At 40.7% G+C, this 25,072-nt stretch overlaps 3 protein-coding genes across 3 annotated transcripts in view; 2 read left to right on the top strand and 1 right to left on the bottom strand.

Moving 5' to 3' along the window:
• Nucleotides 1–25,072, bottom strand: part of T265_06584 (hypothetical protein) — a gene marked incomplete at both ends in the record, with an annotated part of 71,637 nt that overhangs the window by 18,476 nt on the left and 28,089 nt on the right. The window contains one exon of the mRNA XM_009171887.1: nucleotides 5,478–5,646. Coding sequence (XP_009170151.1) covers nucleotides 5,478–5,646 — 169 coding nt within the window. The remainder of the gene's footprint in view (nucleotides 1–5,477; nucleotides 5,647–25,072) is intronic.
• T265_06585 (hypothetical protein) lies at nucleotides 85–1,569 on the top strand (the record flags this gene model as incomplete). The annotated part of the gene is made up of 2 exons (XM_009171888.1): nucleotides 85–419; nucleotides 1,332–1,569. Coding segments are annotated over 2 exons (189 nt in total).
• The window catches only part of T265_06583 (hypothetical protein), a gene marked incomplete at both ends in the record, with an annotated part of 32,067 nt that continues 16,432 nt past the window's right edge, over nucleotides 9,438–25,072 (top strand). Inside the window, one exon of the mRNA XM_009171886.1 lies at nucleotides 9,438–9,569. Within this exon, the coding sequence (XP_009170150.1) occupies nucleotides 9,438–9,569 (132 nt within the window). The remainder of the gene's footprint in view (nucleotides 9,570–25,072) is intronic.

Below are 25,072 nucleotides of genomic sequence, written 5' to 3'. Positions count from 1 at the left end.
ACCTGCATGTGATGTATGTGATATATTAAGTCGCCATTCCGTGAATAGTTTCGATTGCGTAGGCACAGAAAAGTGTGCCAGAGTGAACTTCAATCCTACCCAAGTTGTGTTGTTGACCTACATGTGTGATATGAAATTCACTCACGTTATACACCCTATCAAAGCCATGTGTCTATAAATATAATAGGCTATGGCATTTCCCAATTTATTTTCCAGCTGATTACGCTAGACATGTTGCACATTTTAATTGCAGGCACATTAATAGTTAACGAAGTTTTCGAAGGTGAGAATAAAACTTATGTGAGATTACATATCCAGCAAACTCCCTTCGTTGTTTCCGATGTAATGATTGTCCGGAAAATCCTACTGAAGGATCTCCAGGGGTATATGTCCACGATGGTTGCAAGGCGGGATGTTTAGTAAGTGTTCTTTGTTGAATTGCCAATTCCAAATGCAACGCATACGTTTTTTAGAATTCAAGCACACCTTTTTCCCATATTTCACAATCATCATTGGTTCCAAGTCTTCAAACGTCGCTGGAGATTTTCAAAATCGCGACACAAACGAGATTTTGCAAAAAAGATCGTTAGCATGCCCAAAGTATTACTTTTAGATGAAGTTAGGTTATTGTTGTTTAACGTTCGTCTTTAAGGTTTTTACTTAGATGAATTTCTGCCAACAGATAGTATTGTTTCAATTTGCACTCATAAATCGAGCATTCTAAGAGATTTTCTTTTCTTGAAATATTGGATGACAAATTACGAATCCAGATTACTTGTGTAAACACTCCAAACAATCCGTGGTTACCAGCCTAATGCTTATTGCCCTACTATTGACGGCACATCATCATTTTTGTAAACGATACTTCTGATTATTCAGAACCATTTTTGTTGGTATGCTAAAAGTTAAATTGTGCAAAAATTGGCTTTTAACATTTGTGCATAGCCACTGTAGGCACATGTTGTCCTATATTTTTCCACTTGAAAGGCAGTAACCTATTACTTCAAAACTGAAGATTTAATCACAACCACGAGATTATGCGGAACATGCTCGATGGAGGAAGTCACGGAGACGGATGCTTACATGTCTTATACTAGGTGTTGTTACACCGACCTATGTTTAGAACCAACAAGTACTACGACTCATCAACCGACCACACCGTCATTTGGAACAACAAAACCGTCTTCGTCTCATTCGCCTAGTGAATCAGGAACGACCAGAGACCAGCTGACCAGTACAACGGGACAATCTTTTGTGTCTCCCGCCGTCCAACCAGACCAATCATCGCTGACGAATATCGGTACAACAGAACAAACCTCGATAAGTTTCAGGAGTACGGAAGAAGAACGTTCTAGTTTTTTGAACGTCACATTCGATCAGTCACCTGAGGTAACCCCAAGTACACGAGAACAAAAAACGGAGAGTTCGGGTGTTGATAAGGAAGAACCCCATGGGCCTTCAATCAACGGAGCAGATGATAAATCAATTCGGGCTTCATCCGGCATGATTATGTTCCTCAGTATTTTCACCGCATACCATAGTCTCCCACGAACGCTAGCAGGCGCTTAATATTATTTATGATCTTGAACATTTCTTTTTTTGCGATTTCAAAGCTCGCCAGAATGATCACGCTTTTGGGTTGACTTTTTGCATTCGTGACCCTTCCATGCTATTAGTGACATTATTATGCTGATGAAAAATGCGTAATTCGCCTTTCATTTTATTTTAAACAAGTTTATTTGACATTTTCCACATGCCTACAACTTGGGGTGGGAATCTATAACTTATGAAATGTTACAACTATGGAGAAGGTTAAAAAACCTCCATCACCTTCACTAAACTTCTATATCGCCAGCGCTCTGAACGCCAACACCTTGCACGAGCACCGTGCAAGTTTGAATGTACACCATCCTTGTTCTACTCCAGCCAAATTAGCCCCATGTAGCATTGCGCCAGAGCTGCTCGGTGAGGAATAACGGTGCTCTCAATTGCTCTCTCAGAGATATTAAATTAAAGAAGATTATGCACGAAGAGTGATTCTGCGAGGTTGTTCATCGCTTACGCCCAATCTATCAGCAGGTGGTCGACGCAAGAATGAAATCCCGCGTTTTTATTGGGGAAGTTCAGGTTATGCGAGTGCGTTGACCACTTGAAAGTCGGTTGCAGGTTTAGGAGAAGTCCATAATTTGTTGCATTCCTGTCTTGGCATGCGAATATAAATTCGCTAACAATAATTTATGTGGATCCATATTGTAATAATTTTCCTTATCTGAACTGCAACCAAAGAATGATTTAAGATGCTTCGCCTTTTTATTTTTTTTGTCTCTTTCCGTGTCAAGTATTTGACCAACTTTACACAGACATAAATCACCAGAAGTAAAACGAATTGAAATTTTCACGGAAAAAACATTCCTGTGCTCCTGCGCAGCAATGAAATTATGAAAGTAACATAAGCTCCAAGAATAAAATGTATTGCGAAGGTTCATGTCATAACAAGGCTAATCCACGTTTGTATTACTGAGATAATAATGGTGCCAGATAGGATGTTCTGCCGGTAGATCACTATGTCCATTGGGTGAGTATATAATTAAGCAGCGGTGCATATAGATAGACATTCAAAATTAGGTGAAATTTTACCATGTTCCCACTTATTACTTGCACAATGCTCAGAAGTGTTAGGAGAAGAGTTAAGTGCAATTGCCTTTACTCTGTTCTTCTCAGTATGACGCTAAAGATCATCTACTTCATGGAAAAATTGAACACTAGAAACAACGTGTCGTAGGATAATTTATCTTCCTCTTTATCGGCTGATTTTTTATTGAAACTGCGAGAATGAATGTCTAAAACAAACGAACTTTTCCGCAATAATTGCCCTTGGATTTCAGATTAACCAAACAATTATCAACAATTAAACATTTCCAGGCATAATAGATTGGTAACAGGATGCATGTGGAAAATGAGCAGAGCATATTGCGAAAGTTGTTCTTACCGCACAGTTACTCCATGTCGCAAAGACACACATTCACAATCAAAAGCCCATAATTTTCTGAGACCACAAACATCCAACGGAGAGAGCATTAGGGATTGCGAGACATTGAGTAATTATATACTATGTAGGCAATACGGCTCATGTACTTGAAATGAAGATGAACGGAATGTAGTAAAAGTGTCCTTCCCTCAAATGACGATATTTGTCATTGTTTATCTTGTAACTCACTGTTGCATTAAGATGACTAGAATGCGTTACTCACTGATGCCAGAAATAATTGCACCGCAACTCACAAACTCCGTTGTGCACACAGTGTATGGCACGACGAAGCGGAGCACAACATCTGGCCCTGCTAACTCATTACAAAGGTGGAACTCACCAGAATCACTTTTGTGTTGGCAAGGGCTTTGCGGTAGTCATACAGATACCCTACACTATTGAAACGGTTTAACCTCTTCGGAATTGGATTGTTGGTCGTGTTGTTTTATGGTACTATGGTCGAATATGCTGTAGGTATCCAAAAAATCTATAGCCTTTTGAGGGATCAAGCGCTTCGATGGAAATGACTGGGCTGTTAAAAATCATAAGGTTTTTCCGTTAAGTACCGCCAGGGACTATAGAAATCGGTTTTGACTGACCTTTCGTATTTTCAACTTCTAAAATCTTCGGTGTGGGCTCCTAACGTTGTTCTGAAAAGTTCAGTGATAATAGTGGCGGAAATTCTTACGTTTAGTCTCCTGTCACTGCGAAACGAGTGGCTAGCAATGGCCGATTTCGGCAACGGCTGAATGGCAGCATCACGGTCTGTTTTGATTTTTAACCAGTTTCATCTTTGACTAGTTTACTTGAGAGCATTACTCTGATAAAAATGATTCGCTTTACCCTGGTACTGGGTTACTTCTAAGGAAGAGTATGCCGTTGGCACACATGTTCAGTGAACTCCCACACTTTAGGGTGAGTTCCATGTCTGAAACTAGATGCAACAAACTTGGCCTCGATGACACTAACCCTCCCCAGCAGAGTAGTTACATAAAGGGCAATACGAAGTTTGCTACCCGAATACTAGCGCATTGTAGAGAGTCGTTTTCTTATTCAGAACTGTGATATTTCCGGGGGTGAAAAAACACAATGATTATTTGAAATTTTGCGGGAGCTGATTATTTTGGAATTCTACGAAATGGTCAAAATGCATGATTTTTGACTTTCATAGCCCTGGACGTTTTTGAACACACTGGTTTATTTGAATACATTTTCAAAATATTTTGGATAGTACCGTGGGCATCCAATGACCGTGTCAAGCATGAAACCGTTGATTCGTTTCTTTGCATTCCTAAACCACAATTCTAACGCTGGATGTGTACTGTCAGTAAACTACCTCACAAAGGAATGCGTTTCAGATGGAGGTACATATTCAGTGCAAGATAACGAGCAATAATATACTTGACGTAACATTTTGTGACCTTCCAAATTTAGTCTTCATGCTTACAATTTTCAGATATAAGCACAATCTGAGAGGGAACCGCGGTAGATCTCTGCCAGAATATGTGCTACAAATACGAATGTTTGTGGGAAATAAACCCGAAAATGCTTCAGAAGGAAACCATTGAGGTCTTAACTCTTCTAGTGGGTGACTAAATCCCAATTTCTTGAGGCAGTTCTGTGGAACTTTGTGGGATGTCAACTGAATATGGGAACACCATGGAAACGTGACTTTAATCAGAATGGTCATCCGTTAATGCGTAAAGTGTGCTTCGTCTTCCTGACCGCTCACCGTTCAACCAGTAGACACTGCACCTTCCATCTACGTCTGAACAATAAGTTCCCACGATTTCCATATAACTTCTTCAATTAGCCTTAGTACGGTTTCATCAAAAGATCGAGTCACACAAAACCAAATTCTACTTTCTCACAAGCTCTCTCGGTTTAATGGGCTCACCCTGACACCATGAGACAATTTCGAATTTGACAGTATGTTAATCTCTGAAAGCCAGCTAAAGCTCCTTGTTGACAAATCACTTACAATTCGGGCGGTCTGATGGCACCATATGAAATGCTTTTGGCATGCAATCATATCGTTCTGGGATAAGGTTTTAAAACCCAAATACTCTGATCGTTTGTACTTTGGTAAACCATAAACGCAAACAAATATACCATGAAAATAACCTGTTGGTTAAAATTTTCCAGGAATGAGGTGCTCATACTACTTGGCATTTTTGTTTGACGGCGTGAACACTGGGTAAGATGATCTATAAACAGCCAATGAGGTCATTGCTTAAATGTTCATTTTGAAATTGGTATAATCACAGACAAGAGACAACGGACAAAAAGCGATGTCATTTCATGAAATGGGGCAACTAGACGTCGGTTTAGTAGTTAGGAACATCGGGAATTATCCCAATGGCCACAAAATCTCCCTGTCTATATGAGAAAACTAGAATCGTTTGTATGTATCACGCTTTGCGCATCCTCTCTTACTGTGTAAAATCACTATAGATAAGAGTCCACCGTGTTCTTCTTCACGATCTCCCCCAGATGCAGAACGAGAACTAAAATTGTTCTCAGATTTGTCTGCCACAACATCAGCAGATGAGTCGTTGCCACATTCTTCACTATGAAGTAGAACTGGCTCAATTTGTGAAAGTCCGGAGTGCTCGGGACTGCAAAGGCACAGAATCACAGGAATCCAAAATGCACCCTAGAGGCGATTTTTGAGATGTGTTTCATCTGTGCAGGCATGGAACATATGTTTTCCAACCAGAAATATTGAAACTACTTGCATGCCCTCAATATGTTTTTGTGATGAAATCGTTTAAACGTTTGGGCCTATAATGATAATTCCAACGGAAAAAAATGTACCTCTGGAATATTGCATTGTTCTTAGGAAGTGATCGAATAACGATCAACCGGCACATGGTTTCCTGAAAGTGATAAATTAAGTGGTAACGTGCAGTTGCAGTCACAGTTCAGTGAGAATCGTTGGGCATTCTCAATGTGCAAATATTTTCTTCTTTACCATTTTTAGAACGATGGTTCTCTTGACGCCACAATGGTACATATCAGTTACTCAGTACACTGAATTTGACGAGCTGCACAAATTGGTCTCAAAATTGGGTTGAATTCTCAGGTGTTACAATAACGACTTGGAAATTAGCAATGACTTGTCCTTTGGGCGTTCGATTTTTATTTATGACTGTTGGCGGGCGTAAAGCCCACGCAACTTGGGACCAGCGCAGTTGTTTGGAACGGACAGTAAATGACATTTAGTTCGTACAATGAACACATCTCTGGGTAATGCGATATAGGTCCAATATGCGAATCCTGAGTACGTTGAAGATTTTTGAACAATCGTCTTGTTCTGATATTACTGTAGCCGACGTTTCAGCTCAGCTAGTACAATAGTTGAAATTTAGAAAACCAAATTTAATGTTTTGGTCGAAATTTTATTCGTTGCTCACTTGTCAGCAACGATTCGTTCTAGGATGGTCTAGTGCCACACGGGCATTTTTGTAGTCATTTTAAATTACTTTTAATTATCTTTTCCCATTGTAAAATAATACCACCAATGACAATAAAATTAGGTGGCTGTACTGAAACGTAAACTGATAAAGCTTTGCATTAGTCCAATGTGGATTTAAAGTTTCAAACCCTTGTGTTGCCTGCCGCGGTGTTCCTAAAACATGGATAAGCGGAGTAGTCTGATGTGTCACCCAAAAAACATCGTTTCTCCACCAACAAATCATCCATCATTCATGAAAACAAATGGTCCAAATTTGGGAGCCTTGATCAAAAATTTACTTTTCCTCCGGGTCGCGACGTACTACGTCACAAAAAAAGTGATCCGCTGCCAGATGATTATCGATATTTGATTTCACGGGACGTTTTTATTTGTTGTGAACGGCGTTGTCTTCCCACCGAATCGACACTTAATCTTGGGCTTTGGGATTTATTTACACATTCTGACGCAAGATTTATACGAATTTACCTCAAATGAGCCTACATTGTGGATCTGACCAAGCTCTGTCACGTATGTACACGCAAGCACATTTATGATGACTATAATCGACGTATATTCTCATATGATGATCGTGATTGTGTGTTTGGAATAAGGAGTATCATGGACAAAAGCTTTGGATTTCCTAAATGTTTTCGCAACAGCAACCAATACCAGTTCATGGTTTATACCACTTATTTTTTTCATGCGTACATATTAAGCATCGGATGACGCGATGTGCATAGAAGATGCACCCTTGCGCACATACAGGCCACAAGCCACAATACTACACATTAATCAATATTCTCATTCACAGATAAAACTGCAGGCATTTGAGTAACCTGACTACAGTTCACAAGCCTTGGACGCTGTCACGACATCAAGCAGCACAAATGGTAAAGCGTATTCGTAAATATATAGTGATGCAAACATGCATCAGTAGTATCAGTCAAATGATGGCGCGTTTGCTGTGCATGCATCACAATTTTTGGTTTAAAAAAACTTTGTTGGTTGCATGAACCGCATGGATTCTGAGATCAACTATCAAACCACACAGAACATCAGCAGATAACATTGTATTGCAGTGCTACCTGCGGCAGAAAAATGTTCTTCAAGGTTGTGCTGGAGGTATTCATGGTGTGCTGTATAAATCTGCTTTTGAAATCTCTTAATCGCATTTGCAGGAACATCTTTCCTAGTGTGACGTGTTCCTAAACTGATCTACTTAGGCGACCAGACGCGAAGTACTTATGTGCCTACATGAAATCAAGAAATAATGCAGACGCATTTTCAAAAAAATTTCAGTTCCGGTTAAATCTTATATTGATCTAGCCAACATTACCATAAGTTAGATCGCATAGCATAAGTGAACAAAAGATTTATGCGGTTTTAGACCTCATTTGGACGTTGCAGCGAATTTTACAGTATTCAAGTCTTGAATGCGCTTGCTTTCGTTGACAGGGTCATGGTAAATGTAACTAAACCAGCACTAAAAGTTTATAGCACAATGTTTTATTATCATACCTAGACACGGAGTTCAATTTTATTCCAGCCGAGCTATAATGGTTTAGAGTATGTCACTTCTGTGCTACCTCGGTCTACGGACTATACCCCGTTCGCACACAGTTTTGCGTATTTTTGAGATAGCTATACTTATTAGGGAACTAAAGTATAACAGCACACAATTTCAAATGTTATTATGCCAATAATGCTCCCAAGCTTGCACAAACTGGTGCATTTGTGAACTTGCTACCCGTTAGTTGCCCTGGTAATCGAACCCCGGAACATCACTTCAAACGCAGCACCAGCCGGACCAAAGTTATTTAAGCATTGATATTGCGTGAAATGCAGGCGTAATGTAAAACCAAACAGCTTCCCAGCCCAATTATGTTATACTCGTCGAAGTAGTATATGTGGGACGCCGAACATATTTGTAGCACAAAGCTGGAATAACTCACTGGCCCGAGGAGAAAGCACATTGCACATTGGGCGTCGATCGTCCCAACGAACGGTTGAGGCTTTCTGTTAGCTGCTACTTACATTTAAAACCCCCAGCTCCCCAATTCTACCAGGAACACGTTTAGTGGTTTTTAGATTGCATGATGAATTCCACCCGGCCCGGCAGATCTAAACGATTCTCCCCTTTTTGTTTCGTGTTCTTTTAGGCCGTACGTATTCAGTGTTGTTTGTTAACATGTGTCTCTAGTGAAATGGTCATGTTTAAATAAGCTCAACAAATCGGCTTCCCGTTAGAGGCTTTCTTCCTTGAGAGCATCACAAAAAATAATAATAGGAAGGGGTTTTTCTCCACCCTTTGCCAAAGCAAAGGGAAGCCGTAGACGATGGATGAACAAACTGGACACGTCAAGTTATGTATACGTACTAGTGCGCACAACCTCACATAGAGAGGTATGGAGTTTAAAAATCAGTGTTTCACACAGCATGTCATGTTTGGATAGGACTCTCACCGTTTATTGTGTTGATAGACGACATATTAGGAGACTCGATCTACCAGATGTGCAGCTTCTAGGCACCCATATGTAACTCAAGCAATCAAGTGACAAGTAACTGAACCCTTAGTGTATCACTGCAACCTTTTATAATCTAGCATTGGTGCCCCGTTTATTCCATGTGGCCCAGTGTCTCATGAAGTTATCGCTTGACGTGGATTGCACTCTGATTGACAAGTAACCAGGCAAAACTGGCAGGATGTTTCAAAATATTTTCTGTTTACTGCAGGAGAAATTTATGCGCCGTTAGTTTCAAAGCTGCAGTTCCAGTCTGCTCTCATCCTTGATGATGAAATTGATGCTGATGATCGTGCTGAAAACATCTTGGATGTACCCCCAGTTTCCAACACCAAAAAGATGCATTCCCGTGAACGTATTGCGAGAGCTGAAACAATTTTATAGAACATTCCTCGAAGTGGATCAAAAGAAACCTCAGTAGGCAGCAAAAATGCTTGTTTCTGTGAACAACGCTGAATCTGAAATCGATCTGATCCGTGTTTTCCGATCTGACCGAAACCTTAATGAAGGTGCAGTGAAGTCATGCAAGGAATTTTTGGAATATTCACACACGGTCGTACAAGTAATAAACTTTCACAATTTTGAGCGGAATAGTATATTTTAGTCAGTTTCTTAACTACATTGTTTCCTCACAAACAAAGTCGAATGTTGACACACTACGTATAGGATCAAGGGAGGTGAATAAGCTAGACCCGGTTAAAATACTAGAAGAAATCGTATGCCTTGTTGATGCATTCACTGGCCCATTACCAACGGAATGCCAGAGACCTGCTTGTAGCAGACGAGTGGTCTGTATCTTCCATCTTCAGATTCCACATGCTTCGTTTTCAGCTGGCTAATTAATGCATGTTCCAAGCTGAGGAACTGTCAAATGTTTTATGTAAAGAAATCGACCAAGAATCTGTTTTTTAACAGCTCGCAAAATGAGGAGGGCATTGTGATAAATAAAAAAGCTGTTTCAGTTGGTTCCAAAATTGAGTCTGATATGTTCGTAAGCACCCACTTCTTATCTGCTTGCTTTTGCTCCTGGATTTTGCCTTCTTCAGCAGGCTATACTTTCAATAGTCAGTATGGCTCACTAGGAAACCTACGGATTGCCGCGTAGGTTCGACCGTTGTGCTTCTTGTGGTTTCCGCCTATTGCTAAATTTGTGAACTTGGCTCACTAAAATGCCACTGAATTTACTTAGCTTGTTAATAATTACGCATCACTGTACAAACTTCACAGCTCAGAAAATACAAAATTCATTCAGGGGTTACAGGCCTTCCCATCAGCACATGATTCGTGGGCGTCTGTTTTGAATCCTTCGAGTATACTTTTTCACGTCCTGTTTCCCATGAAAAGAATCGCGTGGTTCACGATTTCCAGTACCTGTATCAAGTAGATGAATTACAAGTAGCTGACTATACGCATACAGGCACGCCAATTTTCATCCACAAAAGAGATTACGAATGCGGATGCCACTATCTCATTTGCTACAGGTACTTACAATTATCGAAATCAAAGGCAGGATAAATCATCAATAACGTACATTATCGGATGATAATATGCTTCAGAAAATGCACGCATTTTTGCGGATTAAATGATTGTTTTGCGGTGCCTCTAAATACCTGAAGGTGCAACACTTAGTTTGCGTGTAAATGGAATGCAGAGCTAAGAGGTTAGGTCTGTTTTCCCGCAAGAAATGTACACATTATTTTGTTTGCTGAACACCTATGGTGGTAATGTGGGTTGATTTTTGACTAGTTTTTCTCAGAGATACTCCTCGACACCATCGGCTGTGGCAGATTCTCTAGAAGTGGGATGCAAAGGGGGAAGTACAAAGGTAGACACAGTGGCTGGATTCAAGCGTAGGAATTAAGGAATATTTCCACCGTAAACGGTGAACGTTGTCTAACGTGTGTTTTTGGTAAAGCAGCTATCTTCTCCTTTCCTCCCTGAAATATCTCTTTTTATGTCATTCTCGCTGTAATTTCGTGAATAATTTTCAGGCCCCTGGAAATTTTTTAAGTCCTGCGAATTAGAAGCAGATGTGCCTAACCGCATGCCAATTTCGTTTTCACGGGATGTCCGGTCGAATTCTCACTGAATTTCTGGCGCACGACCTTCTTCAACTGAATGTGTTGTACAAACAGTGTCTGTATTTCGGTTTCATATATACTGGTTTTTAAGTAACCAAATAAGGGCGCTAAAGATTGTTGAATTTCGTGCAACTTGCGATCGAGTGAAACAAGTGTCCTACGGAGACTCAGGAGGAGCCATAAGAAAGATAATCTCATCAGAAACCTTAGTTGTTTTTTTGTGTCAGTCCTCTCGTTAGGTATTCCCACCCAAAATCCGACCGCTTAGGAACAATAAACAAATGATCCATCCCTTAGAAATAAACGAATAATTTTTGAGCGCACCACAGTTGTAAATATCTTGTTGTATCTTTCGTTTGGTACTTTAAACAATGTGGTTTTGATGACTTTAGACGGAAATCCTTTATTTGCAACAGACTTGTGACGTAGTTTGATGTACTAGTCTGGCTTATAACCGCAAATCGCTGGTGTTCTGGTGTAGAGAGTAAAATCTGTTCGCCGTTGATTCCATTTCTACATATAGGGAAGAGCTTTACAGTTTGTGAGAGCATAAAGAAACGCACTGCCTTCCAGTTGGCAAGAGAATCATCGAAGTCTATTTCTGCCGCGTTCTTCGCCCACTTGGCTGACACATATTTTATTTCCGATTTGGCGACCTATTGCTTTTGAGATTTTTGACAACTGTGCAAACAATATGATTCTTGTACAAGGGTGCTTAAGTTTGTGCGCTTCAAAGACGCTGCTTTGAGGAATACACATCTCAAACCGATCATACGCCGAGTTATCTAAGGTTCCTTAGAAAACCCCGGTAATGTCATAGACATGATTCCACCGAATTATTTCACGGGTTACTACGATCAGATGAAGATTTCCACAGGAGTCAGGAAATCATCGGTAACCATGAACCACAAAAACTGTAAGGACTAAGGCCTTTATGATCTGTAGGTAATTATGTATGCACTGTGGTTACGAATTCACATGCTTGCTAGCTCTTTCCAGTGTTCATGCACGAATAATTTACTTTCACTTGTGCGCCGGCTTTTTTTCCAAATCACACCATTAAAATATTCAGAAAATGGGCATGCTTCTGCTAATTTATGTCTTGACAAACTTTCATTCATCAAGGAGAAAGTTGCGGATTCGCGCAATCAGCAAATGCGGTGGAATTTTAAAGCTGATGATACTGCAATTAAATTCTAGGTTTATACTGAAGTGGTAAGTCTCGGAGCGTCCAAACCAGGTGTTGATTTCTCTTGTGAACCATCCGTGAACAGTGATAATTTTCTTTGTGTTCTGACTGCTCACGAGTAACGAAACTTACGCCCGTCCAACGTGTCACGCGGCATGAGCTGCAACGTTGCGTCGCCAACCAAAAGACAGCCCACTATATCTCAAACGTACTAATTTTCTGCGTCACTTTATCTCTATACGGCCAACTCACGCTGTCAGACTGCCAGTATACGGAAGTTTGTACATCGTTTAGTGCTTACATGTCGTTGCTTCTAGAAACCCTTGCCGCTTCGGTGACTATTTCCAACTCCTGTTGATCGCATCATTATTAATTGTAGGGTTGTGTCATTCGCGACGCTTGCTTACCCGTATGTCTATGGAACCACTTCCTGTCAGTCCTTGTCAGTCCTCGTCTCCTGCCCAGGTCTGTCTGCTGCTAGTGACCACTGGCTACAAACTGCGCATAACCTGATAGACACAATCGTCCCGCGAGGCAATTTTCGTGAGTGGCTATCATTTTGCAGTCCATTGGCCTTCGCAGGACATGATAGAACCGTGCGACTGGCACAAATTTTGTAAAATTACTGCTATTTCTCTCAACATTTGGAGCCTTTGGGTTACCAGACAAAATCAGATGTCTCGCTGAAAAGTTAAGTTAGAGGAAGCGGGTGAATAGCAGGGATGCACAAATAATTTGGAGCGAGAATCATACACTGAGTTAGTTATGTTTAGGTACCTAGTACTACTGTCTAGTTACCGTCGGATTTATGAACCAGTGCATGCCCACACCCCCACTGCCAGGTGTCTCATGGTGCAGACAGGATATTGGATTTGGTCAGATGAGACGTAAGCATGTGAGCCTGCATGTAGATGGATTCTTTCCATTCTGAGCTTGAACGGATCTCATAGTAATAGCAATGCAAATGATCTACTTAGGAAACCGTTTCGGTTGCTTACTTCGTACTACAAAATCTTCACCTGATATCAAGTATAAACGCCTTGGAACAATGTGATAATTCCCGGATCCCCCGATGTTTTGAAACTGGTCAGAAAAATTTGATCAATTAGTATATAATATTAAATGGGTTCAGTGGCATGCTCTATTGTATTCAAATACCCGCTCTAGATTTAAACACTTTGTTCATCTACCAAACGGCGAACTTGGGTCACCCAATATTTTACGGACGTAGTTTGTTTTACAAACTTGACACCTCTGTATGTGTCTACCCCCTTCAGGCTGTGATGACACTTGTGGAACTTACTTGCATATTTTTTGTACTTAGTGTCCATCAGTAATTTGAGAACTATGAGAATATTAGAAACAAATTGTTGACAGTTTTCTATTGACATTAGTGACCCACTTAACCGTGAAGTGATTACATTTCCACACAAATTACCAGGCACCGAAAAACGATCAGCGCCCACCTGATTTACATCATCATCATCATCATCATCATCATCATCATCATCATCATCATCAGAGACAGCAACCACAGTGTTGGCACTGTTGCTTCACTGCCGTGCTGTCATGGTTGTACGAGGGCTGGGATAATACCAGGGCGCCCACACATAGACAGGAGGACAATTAGTGTCCACAACCAAAGCCTTTGGCTAAAAGCCCAACCGCAAGCCAGCGGTTTACAGCTGGAAATGCAAGTACATTACCATTTTCTACGGAACACGTCGCCATACGTTGTCCAACCCGCAAACTGGAGGGCTATGAGATTGTGTTCGGTGAACCTCTACACATCGACCAACCTGGTATGAGAAACTCTGTGAGCATCGTGCGGACACTCCCCAGTATATCTCAGTGGGGTGCCGAGGTACACAAACCGCCACACCACGGTAAGGTACAGTCTCTTAGTGACGGATCTACACTTGGAGTTATACTTAATGGCCAAATGATCAACGGAAATATCATAATTATTGAAAACAAGGCTCAACCTAACATTTGGCCAGCCTAATTTTTCGCAAACAGTAACAGGCCACCATGATAAAAATGACGCAACGGCGAAAGGTTCCCATCTATTCCTCTAGGTATATCAGATGTATGTCGCAGTTTATTTCCACATAGAACTTCTTATATTATGCAGACTTTCAGCACGTATGAAGGTGACTATAAACAGAGTCTAACATATGCGCAAGTTCACTGCGGAAACACATTGGACGATTCGTTTGATGTGTTTGTCCAGCTCGGTTTATAGCTCATTAAATGGCCACCCGAGCTACCGTTGCCTATGGAAATGTCGGGTAATTTCCATTGAGATAGATAAAATGGTCGTGCGTTCATTCACATCCAACGTGCTGAGGGGTCCAGAATTTCAGTGCATTACTAGAAGTGTTTTAGCCGTCATAATTCACATAATGTCATTCACAGTTGTTGAATATACAGACTAGGGTTAACGGAAAGTACAGTAAGTGAATAACACTGTAGACCTATAAACCATTGCAACACCATCATTATCGTACTAACTGCAAATTTAGTACAGGTGAGTTCAGCGTTTAATTTAGGGACATCATCTTGTGATGCTGATTTGCCGCATTAATGCAACGATTTGACATCCACCACATAATGGACTTTTGGCATGAACACATAAAACCTGTTGTACGTACTTGGTTCTGTCCGTGCGAGTATGATTTGGCAATTTGGAAAATATTTATTAAGCATGAAGTATTCCGCATCAGTTTCCAGTCATCCATTCCGTACAAACGTGATAGCTGACGAAACAGAAACTATCACTGTGCGATATTTGATCCCAATAACCTAACAGGAAGTACAATTTACAGGTTACTACAGAACTGACAATGTCTTTCTTTGAGATGCTACCGAACGGATCTGGTGTTAAAACAGCACCTCATTCATCAGCGAATTATCTATACAAACGTGATAGCTGACGAAACAGAAACTATCACTGTGCGATATTTGATCCCAATAACCTAACAGGAAGTACAATTTACAGGTTACTACAGAACTGACAATGTCTTTCTTTGAGATGCTACCGAACGGATCTGGTGTTAAAACAGCACCTCATTCATCAGCAGAATTATCTACCGTCGACATCATTATGATGTCTATAAGCTAAACTGTAAATAAACGGGTTTGAATGCATTTCGCCCAGTAAGACACTTTCCACCACACTGTTTGGTTGATTCAAAGAGTCAATTCCCAGTTGTCGTATCCTGTAGTCACATAATGGATGTCACGTGAAATTAAAAGACTTTTTGTGTTTTCAGGTGCCAATCGATTAAACTGTCAGCTGATTACATTCGCAAACTTGATGTCAATATTCCATTTCCGTTTGCTCGCTACGTGCGTAAATTTAATGCGAACTAGCACTGAAGTGTGGAGCATTCACTAGCCTTTTTTACAGAAACCAAATTTCACCCCTACGCAGCAGCATACAACAGCATACAATGAAAGGAAAGTAATGAAAGCATGGTGACAATGGGTACAGCTGTAAACAATCGAAAGTATACCAAACCCACCTGAATGTTTCAGAGACTGATACTTGCTCGTCGGAACACAGGAAGTTTGGAACTCGCCACTTTTTTAGACTAAAGCAGCTCTTACTCAAGGTACCGTGAAGTAGAACGCGAAGATAAAATTCTGAGGTACACTGAGATCAAAATGGCTGTGGTCTTTATGATGGCGATAAACACACGTGCGTGTATATTTTGTAAGTATTAGGTAAGTAACAAACAACCTTGACGGATAAAATAATCCTAGGCTCCTCTCATTAGATGCAATGTAGTATGACAGTAGGAATTGGATAACAAATCATTTAGTATACGGAAAAGGTGATGAGTTAACCAAAACCCTGAATAATGCAGAAGAAAATGCTGCGGTTTTTCAACGTGTTCACTAAATGGACCGATTCCATCTCAACAACGTCGCCTGTAGTAATATAACGGCCTAAATTTTTCTGCAATGACTTGACCCTTTTCGGTCTTCGTAATGAAAATACTGTTATGCTCACAGTGTATTTACTGCTCCTGGCTTTGATTGTTCAATACACAGAGTTCCTGGTTATCATATTTTAGGATTTCGATTAACCGTACGCTCATATGCTCAGCTTTTGCTAAAGGAAGCTTTTGAAATATCTGATTGGATACTAGAATTTGTTTCTCATACTCTCATCAGTCTTTTGCTCGAAGCAATGCACGGTCTGCTTCCTCACAGACACAGTTCAATGTAGCTTGATGTTTTATCTGGCTACGCTTATTGGCATAAAATTTCTTTATTTGTTTAATTTGCTGGAGCGCTGACTTCTGGAAAGCATCCGTTCCGACATACGTATATGTTTATCGTTGCGTTGACAATGTAATTCTCTTTTTTATTGCATCGGGTATCTAAACTCGATCCGTGGAACTAAGGTCTGAAGATTTCGGTTGATCCATGTGATTTGACGTATTATTGTTAAGCGGTTAATTCCTCTGTATGGGAAATAACTTGGCTACTGAAGACGCTATTCTGGTAGAAAAAACAAACGTATCTGGTGGCTTCACAACCAATGAAACGTGAGTTCTATTTGGCTTTAAATATCTTACGCCATGACTCTCGGATGCCTCTAGTCCAGGCAATCCAATGTGATTCCTCGACAGTGTTTTTTAAAATTGGATGTGGTTTTAAGTAAATGTAGTCAAAACAGTATATTTTTCACAAATGCGAGCGTTGGTAGCCAAATGGCAACGAGGAAAAGAGAACCTTTCCTCTTCGGATTAATAGTAAAGTTTAGATTGGAGAGCATTTGGGTTTATCTTTTCCCTTCCAAAATTAATAAATTCTTATATTTGGTTCTGTTGACGACCACCACCACAGCGAACTTTATTGTTCGGGTGACTCGTGACATTTTTCGGTATCCTTGTGTAGTAGATAACCTTCGTTCTTTGTTAGTGATTTATGACACAAGAGCATAGCTTTCTATCGTTAATATTCACGTGTACGGAGCATAAATTTGCGCTTTTGTAAAAAGACGGATTTGTGACACTCTTTATTAACTATGAAATCGGCAAGCTATATTATTCTAGCAATGTTTGCGTAAGTATTCTACTCTGTGATTGCGGGAAATATGCTTTACAATTTGTTAAACTGACCAAATAAGCCAGAGCTCCCCGCTACTAGAACTGAATGCAACATACAAAGCAATACCAATCTTCCAGTTAATTAATAGTGGACTTTACTGGAAAACGACATTGAACAGGTGGTCTTTTGACACCTATAAGTTTCGTCGATGAATGTCAACTCATTTGGAATATCTAAATGTGAGTCAAATTACGTAAGAGCCTTTTGGAAGCATTTCTACCTTACTGTACGGTAAACTAAAATTACTTTTGTCAGCGCCAAACCTTAGCAAGCATACTGCCAAGCTTGGTCAACGACACACTAGCTACCCAATTAAAAGACGTCATTTGTGTGGAAGGATCCGGAATTTAACGAAACCCACCTTCTACCAGAAGTAAAAACAATCTTCAGCTGATTTTTCTAGCTGTCAGTCCATCATAATGTAGATATCTTGGCGATATTTATTGCCAATGATTGGCTGGTAACAAATATACAGGGGTGCTCAGCAGCGGCAGAATTGCGACGAATTTCTATGTGACTTTTGTGCCAAACTGGAATATTAATTAGAAAACTACGAAAAATGCAACAACCTCACCATGATCTGACTGGCTTAAAATTCGTTCAAACACTACAGCCTATTACGTTTCAGATGGCTTGAGTATTCAGTTTAGTAACAGCACTTGTTATTGACGGTTTACCATGATAAGACCCCCTATTTGACAACCAGCAGTGAATAAACTTTACACTTGAATATATGAGTGCGATTGCCGGACATTTACCATACATTTAATCAAAAATATAAAAAACAATTATAGATAAGCAACAGAAATCGCCGTACCCATGTCATACTTCATTGTTTGCCTGTGATCAAGTAGACATTTTACGTTTCACCATGTGTATTTGCATATCTTTGTGGCCCTGTGGTAATGTAACATTTCAACTGATGCAATTTACTGTTTCTAATGAAACCGGCCGAATTTCTCCTCCTTTGTCGAACACTAACTGAGGTTAGAACCATTACCAAACTTAAAGAATGAGTCCTATATTCCGGAACCGGTAATTCTCAGGTTGCACAAAGCCTAATCAGACCTTCCGAGCAACAGATCACTCAAAACACAGGATGTATTTTACTCAAGACACTAAGACACAACGTATTGAATACCTGTGAGCGTTCTTTAGTTAAAGGTTGTACGAATTTTACTCGGTTACTAGTTAACGGTATAAATAAGAAGGTCTCCTTTGCGTGTACAGATCCTAGCACATTATGGGACGCAATAAAATGTGTGCTGATCCATACACTGATGCCGTACAATGCGTAGAAAATATGGTGGTTTCCGGTGGGTTAATGAAAATAATTTTTCACGGCAACCAAGTATTATTCATTCACTTTTTAAGTTCCAGAATAAATATACTGCATCCATACTGGAAATAGCAATGATGTCTAAATTTCAGGCGCCGTTCTCCAGTCTGCTGACCTTGGATCGAAATAGTCGTTAATTAATACTTCGAAAATATTTGTCTGAATTTGAAATAGAAACCATCTAGACGATGTCAAATTCCAATCAGTCCACAGCGATATGATCCACGCTTAATGTTAGAAGTTGTTTATCGATTGCTGTAACCCACATATGTCATCATTTGCGAAGTACAACGTGCAAAGCTAAACAAAAAATTCGGAAGATTGTTAATTAAATTTGATGCAGAACGCTATCAAGAAGATCCAAATGGCATATCCAAATAATTTGCACCAAATACATTTCAGGCCTGCTAGTTTGTCAAAGTTTGCAATGCGGAATAGTGATCTCATCGGTGTGCAGAAAAGATGCTTCCCATAACACAAGCGAGTTCCCCAAGAATAGTGTAACATAGTGTGACAGACGGACCTACACAACCGTAAAATCACCAGCAAACAACTCGGCTCTTTTGTCAAAAAGAAGGAGTTTTGGAGATTTTTAGGGCAACCAATAACTAGCGAGAAGTGGAGAATCAATAACGTGATACGCACTTAGTCAGAAAACCAAGGTGCGCGCTTGCGTTCGGTCGTTTGTTCTGTGCTCACGTCTTACATGGACTCGGTCCGGTATCAAAATATCAAGGCACACAATCTCCTCCAATTTTGCTCTCGCTCGTTTCGCTAGCATACAGTAAATAAATTCTGGAATTATAATTTTATTACTCGTAGCATCCTCTAGTAAAACATGTCAAAATGATCAGATAGTATAATGCACTGTCCCATCAAAACTGGGTTGTCTAACCAAGAATTACTTGCGTCATAAAATTAATGAGAAAATTAAAGCTGACTCAACCACGCTCAAAGCACTGTGCTAACTTGTTAAAAACCACAAAGCCCAGTGAATAGGCGTCCTTCAAATTATGCGGTTGCTTTGGTTACGGGATGCCTGTTATAAGGGAGAACAATGGGCTATTTTATTCCACTGCAGCTAGATTTATGTCGACCTCGTCGGCTATTTCAAACATTGTTCAATACTCAATATTTAAATTTCCACCCTTCTGTCCAGGACCAAATATTATGAAGTTATGAATACTCCTCTTGGAAATTGATCCCTTTACCAGAATTGGTAGTTTGTTCGCAGTAGTTTGGCCGTCAGTAGTGTAGATACTATCAACGTGTGTCGGTGATCCTGCATAACTTTGGTGCATGAAAGGTAGTTAAATAGATGTCAGCCAGCTAATTGTCAAACATGTAGAAGTGATGCAAACTGCCTGATTAATGACCATAAGGTTTACGTCAGATAAACTTTTTGACCATCCCTCATGTCGACTCTAAAGTGTTTGGGGCGTTCAGTTCTAAACGTCAGACAGTGTACGCATATAGCCTTTCTTTCAGTATGAATTGATTGCGCGGACTTGATTGTATCCCTCGGTATTTAGGCACGGTGTTTGCGGCGCACAGTTGGCTACATAAAGATACATCGTTCAAACCTGACTACTGAATCTCGACTTCTCAGTCTAGAATTGGGCAACCTGGCAGTATCCAGGCACGCGTGCCTTTTCCGAGTGGCCGGAGAGCTTGGTAAAGAAATGTTGCCGTGGCTGACGAGCTAGATCAAGCTTGGCGTATTTGGAGCTTCATGCTGGAGTGAACATGATTACTTGTTTGAGGGTAGACTTTCAAATTAATTTGCCTGACTGGGCACAAAAGAGGGCTGACAAAATCAAGCAGCGTCTGCCAGTGTGAGGGTTTACGTGTTTAAGGAAATAAAATATGAGGCACGTTTAAAGGAGGCGAAAGTATCAGCGTGTATACGGAGGGACATTTGAATCCCAAGAAGTTACGATGAATTCTAGAATCTTATAGTTAGTCTAGTAGGGAATGATACAATCCCGTTTCTTTGTTATAATATTCTTCAATTTTTTCGATGCGATATGCGGACCTCGGATTTGGCCGCTTGCTCGAAATTAGTGGTGTATGAGTTTTGGTATTCTGTCAGGTGGCACCTGCTTGTAATCAATTATCTAGCACTTACGGGGCGCTAACAAACATCTGAAAGACACTCGACTTGCTTGAAGATTATGTATAACAAAGTTCATCTTAGTATAAATGTATCGCTGAATCCACAGACCAGTATAACGGTGAGGTCCTTGTTGATCTTATGGCCACTTTTTGAATTCAGCATCGAGAGTTTAACATGAAGATTGGGAACTATACCAGATTACATCAGAGTACCCCAGACCAATTTTGCTGATGCGTAAGAGGACGTAAGTAGCTTTAAATATCAAGTTTGTATATTTTATTCAAACTATGGCAATCACTGCACATTGAGTGATGACAGGGAATGAAAGTCCCCCAGCCAAATAACTGCATTGCTCCGTTCAGCATTTCGGTTAGTGTTTCACAGCCAGATACGATTCATTACGCATGTTCTTGACATTAAAACGTATAATAATGCTGTGTGGCACAGTTTCTTGTAGTTCAACCCCACAAAAACCGTTGTCACTAATATTACACACCAAATGATGGTGAAATGTGTATGTGTACGAGTGCGTGTGTATATGTAAGTTGTATGAGTTTATATTGCGGACCGCGTCTAATTTGGGACCACAAAATCCCTGGATCTATCCAATGAGTCGCAATGAGTTTTGAGTGGCTATACTGCGGTTTATCGGATGCCGAAATTTGGGATTACCTCTGATGTGCTGAATAACCCCATGCGTTGTAATACAGTTGTCAAGCAACACAGGTTCATCGTGTAGTGATATAGAAAGTTCTTACCTTACACGTGATTTTGGTATCAAGATTTATGGTCCATGATCCGTGCCATGACAAGAATTGAACAAAGACTTGACAACATACAGGCCTCGAACTACCTACTAGTCACTGCGCACCGAAAACACGACCGCAGTTATCGGGTATGGAACACTAAAAATGCTGCCAGAGGACAACGTCAAACATGTTGGGCCAGCAGTGTTTAGCAAAGCTGGTATATCGGCAGATCCAATGTTTCTCGATAAGGTCGAGGAAGAAAATTGGTGGTTGTCCGTATAAGTAGGTTTTCTTTAGAACCAGACTTAATTTAAATATACGGCCAACGTACCCCGTAAAGGGTGATGTGAGACTTGGTGCCCTGAAGCTTGTGCTTTATATGCTGAAGATATGGATGGTAATATAGAGGGAGCCAGTAATTGTGTAAAGTCAGGCGTGAGATCCATACGCCTATGCTTGGAAGAGTCTGTTCGTGTACCTGATTGCACACAGACGTCACCCGTAATTGAACCTATTTACCTGATACACGATATTTTTCCCAATTGCCTAGTCAAAGTGTAACACATTGCTTCTCTTAAATCTCTGAATAACGCCAGGTGAAGCTTATTTGGTCTGCCTACCCCGTAGCTTTTTAGGTGACAGGGGTATGGTCATACCTCGTAAGCCGAGGATTGGGATCACGATTCACAGACCATTGGCCAGTATTTCTGGGTTGAATAAAAGACAGGAACGAAAAACCAACCAACATATTCCGCCAATCTGGACGCTGACCTTAATTATGTTTTAGGTTCCCAGTATTATTAATACTTGTATCACTTAGGGAAAGTCTTTTGATCTTTTTTGTTTGTTTGTTTGGCCTCGAACACTGCGACTCATAATGCTTCTTAAACTTTCTGGTTCCAACACACCTTTCTGGCCACAGGAATTGGCGTAGCTGCCTAATGATCGATGATCTAGGTGAACTGCACGCATAATCCAAAGAGACAGAGCACGTTATGAATTGATATCAAGTGTCATTACATCCAGTATCATCTGCGTGTGCGCTGCAGTTTGTGAATGAATGGGGACAACCAGAAAAGAGTTAATTTTTTCGGCTGGTGAGTTATTACCAAAGCAGAAAGCGGAAGAGAATGTTTACATTAATCCTGTCAGGCGAGGAAGCCTTGGCTAGAGAACATAAATATGTGCCAAAACGTGCGTAACCGAATGCAATGTCGTCCGATTGCTTCGTATATTGTGGTCTGTAGCATCTGCATACAGAGGGTGTCGTAATCTCAGCAGCGAGTTTGAAAGGTACAACAGCTAACCTACACAGTATCCAGACTGCACGCAGTACCACAGTGCTGGCCACTTTGCCTAAATGTTGACGCTTTAAAGGCCGGAGAAAAGCTGGAGAATCAATACTAAGTAGGAAACGCCTAACAGTGGACGGGAGTGGTTTCATCTGCAGCGTTAACTTCATCGGTACCTGACTGGGTATTGCCTGCATCTGATGTTTGCATCACGGTAATTGTCACATGTGGCGGGTTGGCAGTTACTAAATAACAATGAAATATTGGTAGGGATCAGCAGTAGCACCAAGGGTGTTCAGCGGACATGACTACCCGACCAAAATAATCACATGACCGCTCAAGTTACAGAAAGGTAGCTGCAGCTGTACAATAAATGGTTGTTTGTGAGCTCAGCTACTGTGATCATGCCAAAATCTAGACAGAAGGAGGGCGGGGCTCACAGCCACAACCTACGGGGATAGTATGCTTGGGACCAGTAGAGCAGCGAAAACTATGAGGAACATATTTTTAGTCATTAACTAAGAGGGCCAGGGGATTGTGCATGTCAGACCTCGATACGCAGACCTGGTGGAAGAGACTTTGTGGATGCAGCACGAACATCATCTAGCACTACCCAGTGAAATCCTGAGGTGCACAAGCCGGCAAATTACGATTAAATTCAGTCAACTTATGACTCTGCTGTGACCAGCGGAACTCAACTTTGTTTTCGTTGCATGGCAGAGATATTCTGGGAGGTTCAAAGCTCACATAAGCTAATTGTTAATCCAGAGGTGTGCACTGTTATGCGTTTCGGCTGCTTACACTCTTTTATTCTTATGATCGAATTTTCCTGACTGACGTTAGATTTCCGGTAACTACAAATCAGCAAGTTGGCTAAACATGATGGCTTTTTATTCTTATACAGGCGATAAAAGGCACATCCGCTTGCTTTTTCCGTAACGCTATATTAACATAGTCTGTTCTTCATCAGTGTCTAATCAAGTCACGTTCTAATGTGGGGTTGGATAAAAAAGATGATATTTTTGCATGTAGCAGAACATTGGTGTCAACATTGGTGTCGCCAAAGAGCGATTGGTTGAGTCGAAAGCAGTCTGAACGTCAGGTGTACTTATTGTGGTGGGCTGCACGAATTTATAGCAATTTGTTTGCGTAGGTCGAAAGGAGACTGTGTGGTTCATGCGGAGTCTTCCCGCTGTGGCGAGAAATTGTGTCCTGGTTTTTTAAGACTGTATGTCATGTCGTCACCCTCTTCATGCAACATGTATACTGCGCTGCGATACTCTGAGTTTACGATTATTACAGGAGGCGTCACATTCTCACATGAGACGCTTACGTGATCGAAATTCTGTCCTACACCACCAAATGGATTTGCAATACTTTATGATTTGAGATAAAATGAAAAAGCGGTCATTAACAAACGAGACAGCAGATGAATTGCTCAAAATATTCACTAGCATTTTCCCTGCAAACCATATCGATTTCGGCATTCAGAAGACCACTCAGTAAATTATCTTGCGTAATATCAAAGCATACCTCTACGATGTTGTTCATCAGCAGGCCAAGTGTTTCAAAGATGCTGCTGTGGATCCCATGGTACCTCACCGCAAGTGGTTCAGGGGATTGCGGTAGATTCATCTTGAGTAATCCGCCGAATTCCGAATTGATCATCCTAGCATTCACGAAAACATTAAGATGATGCATCATTTTTTGTCATCACGTCACGAACTAATTAAAACTTCCACTTCGCCCAAGAAGTTACGCTTCCACAAAGTACGTTGTCAGTTTGCTAAAAAACAGATGGATTTGGCAAACTTTTAAAATATTGTGTTAATGGAAATATTCCAGGCAAAATGGCAGATGGCAGTGCGTCACTGAGACTACAATTTCTTACAAGCTTTTCACATTCATGGGATATAATGACAAGATTTTGAGCAAGACAGAATAGTAGTTTCGAATTTAGAGTGCCTTCACCGCAAAGTTCACAAACTTAGGTGAAGTCATCTGTACTGAACTCTGCCTAAAACATACGCAAATCAAGCATGTCGAAAATAAACAAACCCGCCCATGACGGCAGTTTCTAGCCTCGACTGTGGATCACTTTTCAACTCCACCTATTTGCACATCAACTTCGTTTGGACAGGGAATACGTCTCATTCTCAGCCGAACTAGCGGTCA

The sequence above is a fragment of the Opisthorchis viverrini genome (genome assembly GCF_000715545.1).
Source record: "Opisthorchis viverrini unplaced genomic scaffold opera_v5_138, whole genome shotgun sequence".
In the NCBI taxonomy this organism is placed as follows: Eukaryota; Metazoa; Platyhelminthes; class Trematoda; order Opisthorchiida; family Opisthorchiidae; genus Opisthorchis; species Opisthorchis viverrini.
The sequence above is the reverse complement of the archived record's forward strand: the minus strand, read 5'-3'. Positions and strand labels throughout refer to the sequence as shown.